The sequence below is a fragment of the Manis javanica genome, chromosome 2, assembly GCF_040802235.1.
Source record: "Manis javanica isolate MJ-LG chromosome 2, MJ_LKY, whole genome shotgun sequence".
Taxonomy (NCBI): domain Eukaryota; kingdom Metazoa; phylum Chordata; class Mammalia; order Pholidota; family Manidae; genus Manis; species Manis javanica.
In genome coordinates, this window is record NC_133157.1 from 88,076,081 (window position 1) to 88,089,675 (window position 13,595).

At 42.9% G+C, this 13,595-nt stretch overlaps 1 protein-coding gene across 5 annotated transcripts in view; it reads left to right on the forward strand.

Moving 5' to 3' along the window:
* SPTLC1 (serine palmitoyltransferase long chain base subunit 1) overlaps window positions 1-13,595 on the forward strand; it is a 106,432-nt gene that overhangs the window by 69,077 nt on the left and 23,760 nt on the right. For all 5 annotated transcript variants that reach the window (XR_012127855.1, XM_073228844.1, XM_073228843.1 and 2 more), the window contains 2 exons: window positions 135-189; window positions 11,546-11,663. Coding sequence is in view for 4 of the 5 variants with exons in the window: in XM_073228844.1 (XP_073084945.1) it covers window positions 135-189; window positions 11,546-11,663 (173 nt within the window). In the remaining variant the exon portion in view is untranslated. The remainder of the gene's footprint in view (window positions 1-134; window positions 190-11,545; window positions 11,664-13,595) is intronic.

Below are 13,595 nucleotides of genomic sequence, written 5' to 3' on the forward strand. Positions count from 1 at the left end.
CCGACTATTTGTGACTTTCTAGGATGTGAAAGGATTTGTAGCATTTTAAATACATGACCTGGCTCTTTAAAAATATTTTTAGGTTAATATCAAATTTCCAGACAAACTATCAAATGCTTTTTTTTCTCATTTAGGGATTTTTGCGATGTTGATGGAAAAGTGCAAACGAATTCATAAAGCTTTACAAGGGTAAGTTTTACATGTTTGCAACTTCAGGCTTACCTGTGCCACATTTAAACAACTGACGAAAGATTTTTGATGTCACTTCTTTGGTTTTGAGTACATTTTTTAGTTGGATTAGTTTGACTTAATTACAACTAAGGAACCAAAAATTCAGTTCACTCAGATTTTTCTGTGTATGTGAAACCAGAACATCCATTTTGCCACTATTTTAAAGAACTATGACTTTGTTTTTCTAAAAATGATACAGGCTCATTAATAAAATACCATAGCAGTACAAAAGGTACAAAGATGAAAATAGCAAATAGCCAACATGCTGACCAGCATAAATATTGGAGAATATCTCCAAATCTACAAGGATAAAAGGACATAATTATATGCTATGTCCATACTGTCTAGTGCTTTAATACAAGAAAAACAAGTGAAATTGAGGCGAACCTTGAGTGTTTTGTTTGTTTAACTACACAAGAGTATTTCTTTAAGCTACCTCTAACATTAAGAGAAAAATTGAGGTTGGCAACATTTTCAGCCAGACTTCTGGTGTTACAGAAGATGAACTCCGGCTGCTCAGGCTGTTTCTTGCTGCCTTCCCCAAGGGGAAACATGTCCTTCTGTCCTTTTGTTCACAAAAGCCCTCTCTCTATTGCCAGGGATGGAAAGTAAAGACTTTTGTTAGAAGGACAACTGGCAATGAGCAGTGCACAGCTGTTCCAGATGAAGTCAGGGCCGAAATAATGCAGATTCTGGGTGTGTCTGCGTGATGGTAATAGAAGCTCTTGCATGATTTATGATGGAGAGAGTTATTTGTGTTGGTTTCAGCTCCATTGATTTATGAAATATTAATACACCGACACAACCCAGCACACTGGAGTCACTGTGAACTTGGGAATAGCCCCCCAGCAGGCCCCTCCTTCTGTCTAGTGGTGCCGGGGTGCTCACTCTGAGCCCAGCCCTCCATGTGCTTCCCCACCCCCTCACATCTTTCCTTCTCTCCCAGCCAGAGTCCTGCTCTCACTCCACCCACGTGTCACTGACAGCCTCGCCTCATGCTGTCATTTGGGAGCTCCCTTGTTTTCCCTTACAGGTATCTGAGTGTGTCTTCCCTCGTGTACCAGCCAGAGAAATGCTCCTTCAGCCATTGAGGCTCTTCTTCTCAAGGTACAGCACTTTGCTGGCCCTCTCCTTTGTCATCCTTTCTTGAGTCACTTGATTAGCTCTTGAGTACACTTCCCTCCCTTGCCTTAAGTCCCTCTGCCCCATGACCCACCTTCCCCCAGCAGCTTGTCCTCTCTGCTTCTCTTTGCAGCTCATCTTCTCCAAAGCTGTTTGTGCTTTCTCCACACTCTCACCTCTTGTTCACACTTGACACTGTTGATGTCCACCTCTACTCTTGAACATCATCCAGACAGTCGCCATGGCAGTCACCAAAGACCACCTGTGCTGCTAAATCCAGTGGACAGTCTTCAGATCTCATCATACTCAACCCACCAGTCTCCAGCAGGGCCTTTTTACAGCTTTCTTTCCTTGGACTCTGTTAACACCACAGTTCTGGGGAGTTTCTGCCTTTTCTGCCTCTTGAAATTGCTTCATCCTGGTCTCTTCTGAAGGTGTTAACATTCTTGTCTTCAGGCTTGGTCCCTGGTCCTCTTTTCTTTGTTATCTTCTTGGAGAAGTGCCTTCTTCCACACCCGGAGCTCCTCTTCATTTCATGACATCTGTATGTAGACAGCTCACATTTGTATCTCCAGTTGGTCCCAGTCTTTACAGCTCCAGGTCTCACGTCCAATGGCTTACATGATATCTTAGAGGACTCCACAGGCACCTCCTACCAAATGTACAAAAAGGAGGTGTGGGAGCAACTCATGCAGTTGTCTAGATAGAGTAGAAAATGAAATAGCAGGGAAGCTGGTGTGGCAAGAGGGGGTTCTGGGGCACCTTGTGGAAGATCAGGGCTAGGTAACAGGAACTGGGGCCTGTAAGGCCTCATAGGCCATGACAAGAACATGGCTCAGGTAGGAAGCCTTGGCTTGGTTCTAAGCAAAAGGATAGCGTGATGTAACTGAATTTATGTCTAAGCAAAACTACCTTGGCTTGGGGAAAAAAAAAGATTACATGGTGGCAAGTTCAGAAACACATAGCCCAGTTGGGGAATGGTTGCAGTGCTCCATGCAAAACATGATGGTGACCTGACCTTTGTAGTAACAGTGGGAAGTGTTTGGATTTGGGATATATTTTTAAGGTAGAGCCAGCTGGATTTGTCAGAAGGTCGTATGCAGGGTAAGTGAGAAAGACTCGGTTCATTGTAAGGTGTTTGGTCTAAGCAAGTAGATGGAATTACTAGTAAGATGGATAGAAGTGTTTGGAACAGGTTGGCATTGGGCATTAAGCTTGAAATGCCTTCAGACATTGAGTAGAGAGTGGCAATTGGATATACAAGTTGAAGTTTGAAGTAGAGGCTTGAGCTAAAGATACATTTTTGAGTCAATATTCTTAGATTTGAAGACTTTTTTAAATCATAGATTTGTCTTCTGCTGAATTACATTGATGTTTTGTGATGTTAAGCCATCCTTGCATTCCCAAGTAAAGCCTTATTTGATTACAGTGTATTTTTCTGTACTGTTAGATTTAATTAGCTGATATTTTAATTTGAATTTTTGTACCCATATATATAATTTAAATAGGACTATAATCTTTTATTTTATATGTAAGGTAGGAGTCAGTGTTACGGTAGCTTCAATAAATGACTGAGCAGTTTTTCCACTTTTGCTTTATGGAGCCATTAAAAGTCTGGGTGTGATTGTTTCTCCAAAGCTGGGCAGGACTTATCTCTCAGATTCTGTAGGCTTGGGGCCTTCGGGTTGGGCATAGTCTCTGATTATCTCTCAGTATTATTTCCCCCTTTTATGTTGTTTCTGTCTTTACCATTTTTATGATAATCTATGATTTTGCCTCACATATTTCTTAATCATATTTTTTCATTAATTCCTTATTTTTCTACTTATTTCATTGAATTGTGTTCTTACTCTTTTCAGCTTCTTACATTTAGCTTATTGGTTTTATTTCTTATTTTTCAATAAATATCTTAGAGATAAACAGTTTCAGAGGCACCCTTTTCATTGTTCAGTTCTAGGTAATTTTGTTCAGTCTCTTTCTAATCAGCAGTTCACTTCTCTCTTCTCTGAGGTTGCATTTGGGAGAGAAGTCTGCAGACTGTGCTTGTTTGCCTCCTTGCTGATATCTTGAAGAGTCCCCAAATTCTAATAGATAGTTATTTGTGTCCAGCGCTCTCCCCAGACTGTAAGCATGTACATAATGGACCATGTCTGAACTGTTGCTGATTGCTCTATCCCTGGGACCTGGCCCCATGCTTAGGATTTACCCATTTGGATGCAATATTATATTCTCCAAAATTTGTCTTTAATAAGTATAATAGGCTCCAAAGTACAGCTTCTAGGTTTCTGAATTCCAGCTAAAGTTCTGTGTCCATTTGGTTTTAGTTAAACTTTTGTCTGGAGTCAGCATCCAAGCAGCCTGATAGCACATTGTGCCCTTCCCTGCCCACGAGCCCGCCCCACCAACATGTGGGATGAACCCGTTTGACTGAAAACAGGGTCAGTTGGGCTGGAGATGCCTTGTATATATTCAGGGTAATTCACATGAAAAATGCTATTTGAAAAGCGGTTCTTTAAGTTCTCCCCATGAGCATATATCCTAAACCAGTTGATACTTCTTTGTGTACAAGTTTAACACATCCAGAATTCACCTAGGAAATGGGCTTTGAGAACATATTGCTTAGTAAAACAACTAATCTAGAAGGTTCCTGCATATTCCAGAAGCCCTAGATCCTAAGATCCTAAGATTCCATAATTCCAATCTGCAGCCTGGTTTATTAAGAGATCCTAGTAAGATGTATTACACTGAAAGAAAGGAGACACAAATCACTAATGTTCAGGGGTGTTTGGAAAGGCAGGTGAGGCTTGCTTCTGGCCCCTCACGTGGCGCTTGTCACATGGGTGGTCTTCTGTCAAAGCCTGTGGAGTCCTGACCATATCTGGTGACTGGAACCTGCTACCAGGTGCTTCTGTGCTTGCTTCATTCTAAGGGAAAAGCACACCTTTCCAGGTGAAGCAAACTAAATGAAAGCCATTCAGAATGTTTAGCCCAATTTCAGACAGACATTTATAACCATTTCTGTCTTAGGACACAGTAGGCCAAAAGTCAGACAGTTTTATCTGGCGTAAAAATGGGTTTTAAATGAATCTGACTAAATTACCTGGCATATGGTTCTCATGGCATCTGTAACATTTATTTGAAAATACAGGGTTTTACAGAAGGAACAAAACAGCATTAGACTCATAGACACAGAGAAGTGACTAGTGGTTACCAAGGGGGAGGGGGAAGGGGGACTGTTGAACCACTGTGATGTACATTTATGATAAAGAAATAAAATTAAGATATAATTTAGAAAATAAAAGATTTTACACTCAAAGAAATCTTTCTTCCTCCCTGACAAGCAGATTTCTCTGCTGAAGAAAATAATCACAATTCAAGTAAAATTTAAACTTTTCAATCTAAATGTACTGATGACCAGAATATAAGATTATTAATATCGGAAAAGGGCGGAGCCAAGATGGTGGCTTGAGTAGAGCAGCGGAAATTTCCCAAAACCACATATATTTTTGAAAATACAACAAAGACAACTCTTCCTAAAAGAGAGACCAGAAGATACAGGACAGCAGCCAGACTACATCCACACCTGCGAGAACCCAGCAACTCGCGAAAGGGGTAAGATACAAGCCGTGGCCCAGCGGGACCCGAGCACCCCTCACCCCAGCTCCCAGCAGAAGGAGAGGAGTCGGAGAGGGGACGGAGAGGGAGCACAGGACTGCTAAACAGCCAGCCCTAGCCATCTGCACCAGAGTGCAGACACAGTGCATGTGTGGGGTGCTGGAAACTAGGGAAATAGGACAGTAAGACCTGTGAGCGGGTCCCCCCAGCCAACGCCCCTGGGACAAAAAAAAAGAGAGTGCTTTTTGAAAGTCTTAAAGGGACACAGACCCCACAGCTGGAAGGAAGCGTCCCAGGACACTTAGCCCAGCAGCTGGGAATCCAAAGGAACACCGGGCGCTATAATCCCCTGGGCGGCAGCACAGCTCGGAGGCCCCTCATGGCGATGAACAGCCTCCTGCCTGTCTCTGCTCTGACGCAGCTGCACCATATTGCAGCAGCAGACTGAGCCCAGCCATGCCCATAACAACTGCGGAGGTTAATGCCACAGCAACTGCAGAGCCTAAATAACTCCACAGCGGCCAGGCAAGAATCAGAGGCCCTGTATGTGCGCAGCTGCCAAGCACAAGCCGCTAGAGGTCGCTGTTCTCCCAGGATAGGAAGGCCACAAACTAGCAAGAAGGGACGTTCTCCCAGCCAACACACAGCAGCAGCCGTGCAAAACTACCTCTATCGCCAAGAAAAGGCCAAAGAATTTGATACAGACCAAAATCACAGAGTCAACCCCTGAGAAGGAGATAGACCTAACCAATCTTCCTGAAAAAGAATTCAAAATAAAGGTCATTACCATGCTGACGTAGCTGCAGAGAAATATTCAAGAGCTAAGGGATAACATCCAGAGGGAGATTACAGAAATGAAACAATCTATGGAAGGATTTATAAGCAGAATGGATAGGATGCAAGAGGCCATTGATGGAATAGAAACCAGAGAACAGGAACGCATAGAGGCTGATGCAGAGAGAGAGAAAAGGATCTCAAGGAGTGAATCAGTATTAAGAGAACTGTGTGACCAATCCAAAAAGAACAATATCCGTATTATAGGGGTACCAGAAGAAAAAGAGAGAGAAAAAGGGATAGAAAGTGTCTTTGAAGAAATAATGGCTGAAAACTTCCCCAAACTGGAGGAGGAAATAATCGATCAGGCCACAGAGGTACACAGAACTCCCAACAGAAGGGACCCAACGAGGACAACACCAAGATACATAATAATTAAAATGGCAAAGATCAAGGACAAGGACAGAGTGCTAAAAGGCGGCAGGTAGAGAGAGGAAAAAGGTCATCGACAAAGGAAAACACATCAGGCTATCATCAGACTTCTCAACAGAAACTTTACAGGCCAGAAGAGAATGGCATGACATGTTTAACGCAATGAAACAGAAGGGCCTTGAATTAAGAATACTGTATCCAGCATGATTATCATTTAAATATGAAGGAGGGACTAAACAATTCCCAGACAAACAAAAGTTGAGGGAATTTGCCTCCCACAAACCACCTTTACAGGGTATTTTAGAGGGACTGCTCTAGACAGGAGCACTCCAAAGTCTAAATAGATGTCACCAGAGAAAATAAAATCACAGCAAAGAAAGCAGACCAACCAAATATTAACTAAAGGCAAAAAAAAAATCAACTACCCACAAAAGCAGTTAAAGAAAACACAAAAGAGCACAGAATAAAACAACCAACATATAAAGAATGGAGAAGGGGGAATAAGGGAGAGAAGTAAAAAATCACCAGACAGTGTTTCAAATAGCTCAATAAGCAAGTTAATTTAGACGGTAAGATCCTGAAGAAGCTAACCTTGAAACTTTGGTAACCGTGAATCTAAAGCCTGCAATGGCAATAAGTACATATCTTTCAATAATAACCCTAAATATAAATGGACTGAATGCACCAATCAAAAGACACAGAGTAATAGAATGGATAAGAAATCAAGACCCAGCTACATGCTGCTTACAAGAGCCTCACCTCAAACCCAAAGACATGCACAGACTAAAAGTCAAGGGATGGAAAAACATAGTTCACACAAACACAGGGAGAAAAAAGCAGGTGTTGCAGACAAAGTAGACTTCAAAAAGAAAGTAACAAGAGATAAAGAAGGGCATTACATAATGATAAAGGGCTCAGTCCAACAAGAGGATATAACCATTCTAAATATATATGCACCCAACACAGGAGTACCAGCATATGTGAAACAAATACTAACAGAACCAAAGGAGGAAATAGAATGCAATGCATTCATTTTAGGAGACTTCAACACAGCACTCACTCCAAAGGACAGATCCACCAGACAGAAAATAAGTAAGGACACAGAGGCACTGAACAACACACTAGAACAGATGGACCTAATAGACATCTATAGAACTCTACATCCAAAAGCGACAGGATACACATTCTTCTCAAGTGCACGTGGAAAATTCTCCAGAAGAGACCACATACTAGGCCACAAAAAGAGCCTCAGTAAATTCCAAAAGATTGAAATCCTATCAGCCAACTTATCAGACCACAAAGGTATAAAACTAGAAATAAATTGTACAAAGAAAGCAAAAAGGTTCACAAACACATGGAGGCTTAACAACATGCACCTAAATAATCAATGGATCGACGAACAAATTAAAATAGAGATCAAGGAATATATGGAAACAAATGACAACAACAACACAAAGCCCCAACTTCTGTGGGACGCAGTGAAAGGAGTCTTAAGAGGAAAGTATATAGCAATCCAGGCATACTTAAAGAAGGAAGAACAATCCCAAATGAATAGTCTAACATCATAATTATTGAAATTGGAAAAAGAAGAAAAAAGGAGGCCTAAAGTCAGCAGAAGGAGGGACATAATAAAGATCAGAGAAGAAATAAAGAAAATTGAGAAAAATAAAACAATAGAAAAAATCAATAAAACCAAGAGCTGGTTCTTTGAGAAAATAAACAAAATAGATAAGGCTCTAGCCAAACTTATTAAGAGAAAAAGAGAATCAACACACATCAACAGAATCAGAAATGAGAAAGGAAAAATCATGACAGACCCCACAGAAATACAAAGAATTATTAGAGAATACTATGAAAACCTATATGCTAACAAGCTGGAAAACCTAGAAGAAATGGACAGCTTCCTAGAAAAATACAACCTTCCAAGACTGACCAAGGAAGAAACACAAAATTTAAACAAACCAATTACGAGCAAAGAAATTGAAGCGGTAATCAAAAAACTACCCAAGAACAAAACTGCGGGGCCAGATGGATTTGCCTCGGAACTTTATCAGACATACAGAGAAGACGTAATACCCATTCTCCTTAAAGTTTTCCAAAAAATAGAAGAGGAGGGAATACTCCCAAACTCATCCTATGAAGCCAAATTTACCCTAACACCAAAACCATGCAAAACCCCACCAAAAAAGAAAATCACAGACCAATATCCCTGATGAACGTTGGAGATGCAAAAATACTCAACAAAATATCAGTAAACCGAATTGAAGAATATATCAAAAGGATCATACACCATGACCAAGTGGGATTCATCCCAGGGATGCAAGGATGGCACAGCAATCGAAAATCCATCAACATCATCCACTGCATAAACAAAAAGAAGGAGAAAAACCACATGATCATCTCCATAGATGCTGAAAAAGCATTCGACAAAATTCAACATCCATTCATGATAAAAACTCTCAGCAAATTGTGTATAGAGGGCATGTACCTCAACATAATAAAGGCCATATATGATAAACCCACAGCTAACATCATACTGAACAGTGAGAAGCTGAAAGCTTTTCCTCTGAGATCAGGAACAAGACAGGGATGCCCACTCTCCCCACTGTTATTTTACATAGTACTGGAGTCCTAGCCCCGGCAATTAGACAAAACAAAGAAATACAAGGAATCCAGATTGGTAAAGAAGAGGTTAAACTGTCACTATTTGCAGATGACATGATATTGTACATAAAAAACCCTAAAGAATTCACTCCAAAATTACTAGAACTGATATCGGAATTCAGCAAAGTTGCAGGATACAAAATTAACATACAGAAATCTGTGGCTTTCCTATACACTAACAATGAACCAATAGAAAGAGAAACCAGGAAAACAATTCCATTCACAATAGCATCAAAAAGAATAAAATACCTAGGAATAAACTTAACCAAAGAAGTGAAAGATCTATACCCTGAAAATTATAAGACACTCTTAAGAGAAATTAAAGAGGACATTAACAAATGGAAACTCATCCCATGCTCTTGGCTAGGAAGAATATCATCAAAATGGCCATCCTGCCCAAAGCAATATACATATTCGATGCAGTCCCTATCAAATTACCAACAACATTCTTCATCGAACTGAAACAAATAGTTCAAAAATGTATATGGAACCACCAAAGACCGTGAATAGCCAAAGCAGTCCTGAGTAGGAAGAATAAAGTGGGGGGGATCTCGTTCCCCAACTTCAAGCTCTACTACAAAGCCATAGTAATAAAGACAATTAGGTACTGGCACAAGAACAGAGCCACAGATCAGTGGAACAGAATAGAGGCTCCAAACATTAACGCAAACATATATGGTCAATTAATATACAATAAAGGAACCATGGACATACAATGGGGAAATGACAGTCTCTTCAACAGTTGGTGCTGGCAAAACTGGACAGCTACATGTAAGAGAATGAAACTGGATCACTGTCTAACCCCTTTCACAAGAGTAAATTCGAAATGGATCAAAGACCTGAATGTAAGTCATCAAACCATAAAACTCTTAGAAGACAACATAGGCAAAAATCTCTTGGACATAAACTTGAGTGACTTCTTCATGAACATATCTCCCCAGGCAAGGAAAACAAAAGCAAAAATGAACAAGTGGGACTACACCAGCTAAAAAGCTTCATTACAGCAAAGGACACCATCAATAGAACAAAAAGGTACCCTACAGTATGGGAGAATATATTCGTAAATGACAGATCCGATAAAGGCTTGACATCCAAAATATATAAAGAGCTCACGCACCTCAACCAACAAAAAACAAATAATCCAATTAAAAAATGGGCAGAGGTGATGACCAGACAGTTCTCCAAAGAAGAAATTCAGATGGCCAACGGACACATGAAAAGATACTCCACATCGCTAGTTATCAGAGAAATGCAAATTAAAACTACAATGAGATATCACCTCACACCAGTAAGGATGGCTACCATCCAAAAGACAAACAATAAATGTTGGGGAGGTTGTGGAGATTGGGGAACCCTCCTACACTGCTGGTAGGAACCTAAATCAGTTCAACCATTGTGGAAAGCAGTATGGAGGTTCCTCAAAAATCCTCAAAATAGGCATACCATTTGACCCAGGAATTCCAGTTCCAGGAATTTACCCTAAGAATGCAGCAGCCCAGTTTGAAAAAGACAGATGCACCCCTATGTTTATCGCACCACTATTTATAATAGCCAAGAAATGGAAGCAACCTAAGTGTCCATCAGTAGATGAATGGATAAAGGAGATGTGGTACATATGCACAATGGAATATTATTCAGCCATAAGAAGAGAACAAATCCATTTGCAACAACATGGATGGAGCTAGAGGGTATTATGCTGACTGAAATAAGCCAAGCAGAGAAAGACAAATACCAAATGATTTCACTCATATGTGGAGTATAAGAACAAAGAAAAACTGAAGGAATAAAACAGCAGCAGAATCACAGAACCCAAGAATGGACTAACAGTTACCACAGGGAAAGGGACTGGGGAGGGTAGGGGGGAAGGGAGGGATAAGGGCGGGGAAGAAGAAAGTGGGTATTACGATTAGTATGTATAATGGGGGGGAGAAATGGGGAGGGCTGTGTAACAGAGGAGAGAAGTAGTGATTGTACAACATCTTACTACGCTTATGGACAGTGACTGTAATGGGGTTTGGGGGGCAGACTTGGTGAAGGGGGGACCCTAGTAAACATAATGTTCTTCATGTAATTGTCAATTAATGATTAAAAAAAACTAAGCTGAAAAAATAAAAAGATTGTTAATATCAGAAGTCACCCCTATAATTTATGAAAGACAAGCTACAAATGCTTAGGTAGTAACAGGGCAACATTGTTTCCACTGTAATAAGTAGCCCATGAAGGAAACATGATGCACAGCCTCTTCCTTGCTGCAGGTGCTATGGGAAGGATGCCCTGGGAGGCGACACTGGGCTGGGACATCTGTCTGGTGCTGGCAGTGGCAGAATGGGAGAGCATATGAGGAGGGCACAGGGGCCCTGGCGCAGGGCTGAGTGGGCCTGTGAGGAAGTGGCCGGAGGAGCAGTGACTGTACTCTTGGTGGGAGCGTGGGGGTCATTTGAATCCTGTGAGTTGTGTGTCAGTGGGGTCCCCCAGAACAGCGAGCCCCTTGTGGCCATGCTCCCTGAACCAGCACCAGTGTATCCAGGAGGGTGCACTGCCTGGCACACATCTGTCTGGTCAGAACTGGAGTCCGTCATATGACAGTCCCATAGAAGTCACACATTTCTGGTACACTCACCAGCACAGACTTTGTAAATCCATTTTTATGTGAGGTGTGTTTGAGCTTGAGAGGCATTTATGCTCATGTGTGCATTCCCTTCCTTAGCATTTCCGGATTAAAAGTGGTGGGGGAGCCACTTTCTCCAGCGTTTCACCTGCAGCTAGAAGAGAGCACTGGGTCTCGAGAACAAGATGTTAAACTGCTCCAGGAAATTGTAAATCAAGTAAGTATCTAGTTACTTGAGTGAATCTCCTCATACCACGTCTGCTCAGAACCCACCCAGTGTGTTTTATGTCACTCTTGAGAAATATCTTTTTGCCTCAAGGGGTAGGGGTGGCAGAAGTTGCTGGTCACCCTTGCATGGACTTGGTCAAGTACCTGAACCCTGTGGACGTCCAGCCCTGCCCTGAGGTGTCTGTAGCCCAATGCTGCTGTCAGGCTGCAGTTGTCCCATTCGGCCCATTTTCAACACACGTTGAATTTGTGTTCTGTGCTATATGATATTAAAATATATTTCTCTATTTTGAATGATTAGCCTTGCAGAAAACCCATTTGCTTACTGTTGTCAAAGCCAGCCTTCCGTGCATGTAGGTGGGCACCGCACTGTGTCTAGTTTCACACACAACACTGGGCAGCTGAGTGGGGTGAACCTCCGCAAAGCCCAGGCACAGGTCAGAATATTCTTGTAACCAAAAAGGAAGGAAGTATGTCTTACCATGCCCGATTTGGGAGGCTGATTTAATGTGCTTATCTTCCGAAAGTCATCTTACTCCTAGTAATTCAGTTCTAAGTAGGAGTCATCACCGGGAAGACCCACGCCCTGTTCAGCAGAGCTGAACTCCTGGACCCCTGCCTGCCTTGCTTCTCTGCCCACGGAGAAATGTCGTCTGGCCCTGCAGCGGGGCATGTGTGCTGGGGTTGCCGCCCTGTCCTGACTCTGGAGTGCATCTAGCATGTACGTGAGGATGAGAACAAGCGTCCTGCCTTCTTGTCCTGCTTGTCCTGGGGGTTGCAGGGCCTCCGGCTCTGAGTTTGTGCTGCCTGGCATCAGGGTGACAGAGGCAGCTGTACCCTGTCATGTGCTTCAGCCCAGCTGTGGCTCGGCCCTGGGAGGTCGGGCCCTGTCCAGAGGCAATGGCTGCTCAGTGTGGAGACAATAGGATGAAACCAACAAGTTCTGGCTCCATAGCCGCTTTAGCTGTCCTGCGTGCTGCGCTGTAAGCCACGTCACCTGGCCTGACAGAGCACAAGGAACATAGTGCGGCGTGGTCAGGGGTCAGTCTCACACCTAGAATCTGAGAGTCCTGCTTATGGAAACATGTCAGATGATGAACAATCAGGCCGGAGAGCCTCTGGCCCTGCTGGGTGAGGAATGTCACAGATCCCCTCTGAAGACACAAAAGACTCTCCTTCAAGGGAAAAACCTCCCACAGACCCCCTTCACTGCCCTCGATGCTTTCATTGTAATGTAACCCAGTCGTGTATAGATGTGAAAGGAATCAGTCTCATACAAACTTGCTTATACACATGTTAAGCCAACACAATTTATAAATTAAATACAAGCTAAATGGACACACCAGTGTAAGGTTCATCACATGCCCTTCATGTGACAGCTGAGTGTATTTTCTAAACCTGGTTGTCCGAGGTATGACTGGGCCACCTGCTGCAGAGCAGCCCGCAGAGCCACATGTCCATGCTGGAGCTTGCATCCTCCTCCTGGCGCCTCCCTGGGACTTCTCAGACAGTTCTCAGTGCCCCCTCCGTGTCTCAGGACCTGGGCCATCCTCCGATGCTTGGGGGCATTCCACGTGAAGTCTACCTCTGTCCTTGCTCACTGCTTGTGCTGGAGGAAGACCGGAGACTGCACGAGAGGGAGGGGCTTGGGGCTGTCAATGCAGCGCCACTGTGGGCTGCCCTCCCAGCAGGGCGTCTACAGCAGCCCCCAGATCCCAAGCTCCTCTGCAGGCCCCAGCTCGGGGCTGGCTATCCTTAGGAAGTCATTTGGGGAGCTAAATGGAAGAGGGCAGAGTCTTGGGAAAGAACATAACACTGTCTGGAAAGCCTGTATTTGGAGGAAAAATAAAGATCTACAATTTCTTCGTATCATCACAGCTTCCATCTTGCAAAGCTCCTGTCCCTCCCCCTCTTCTTCTTG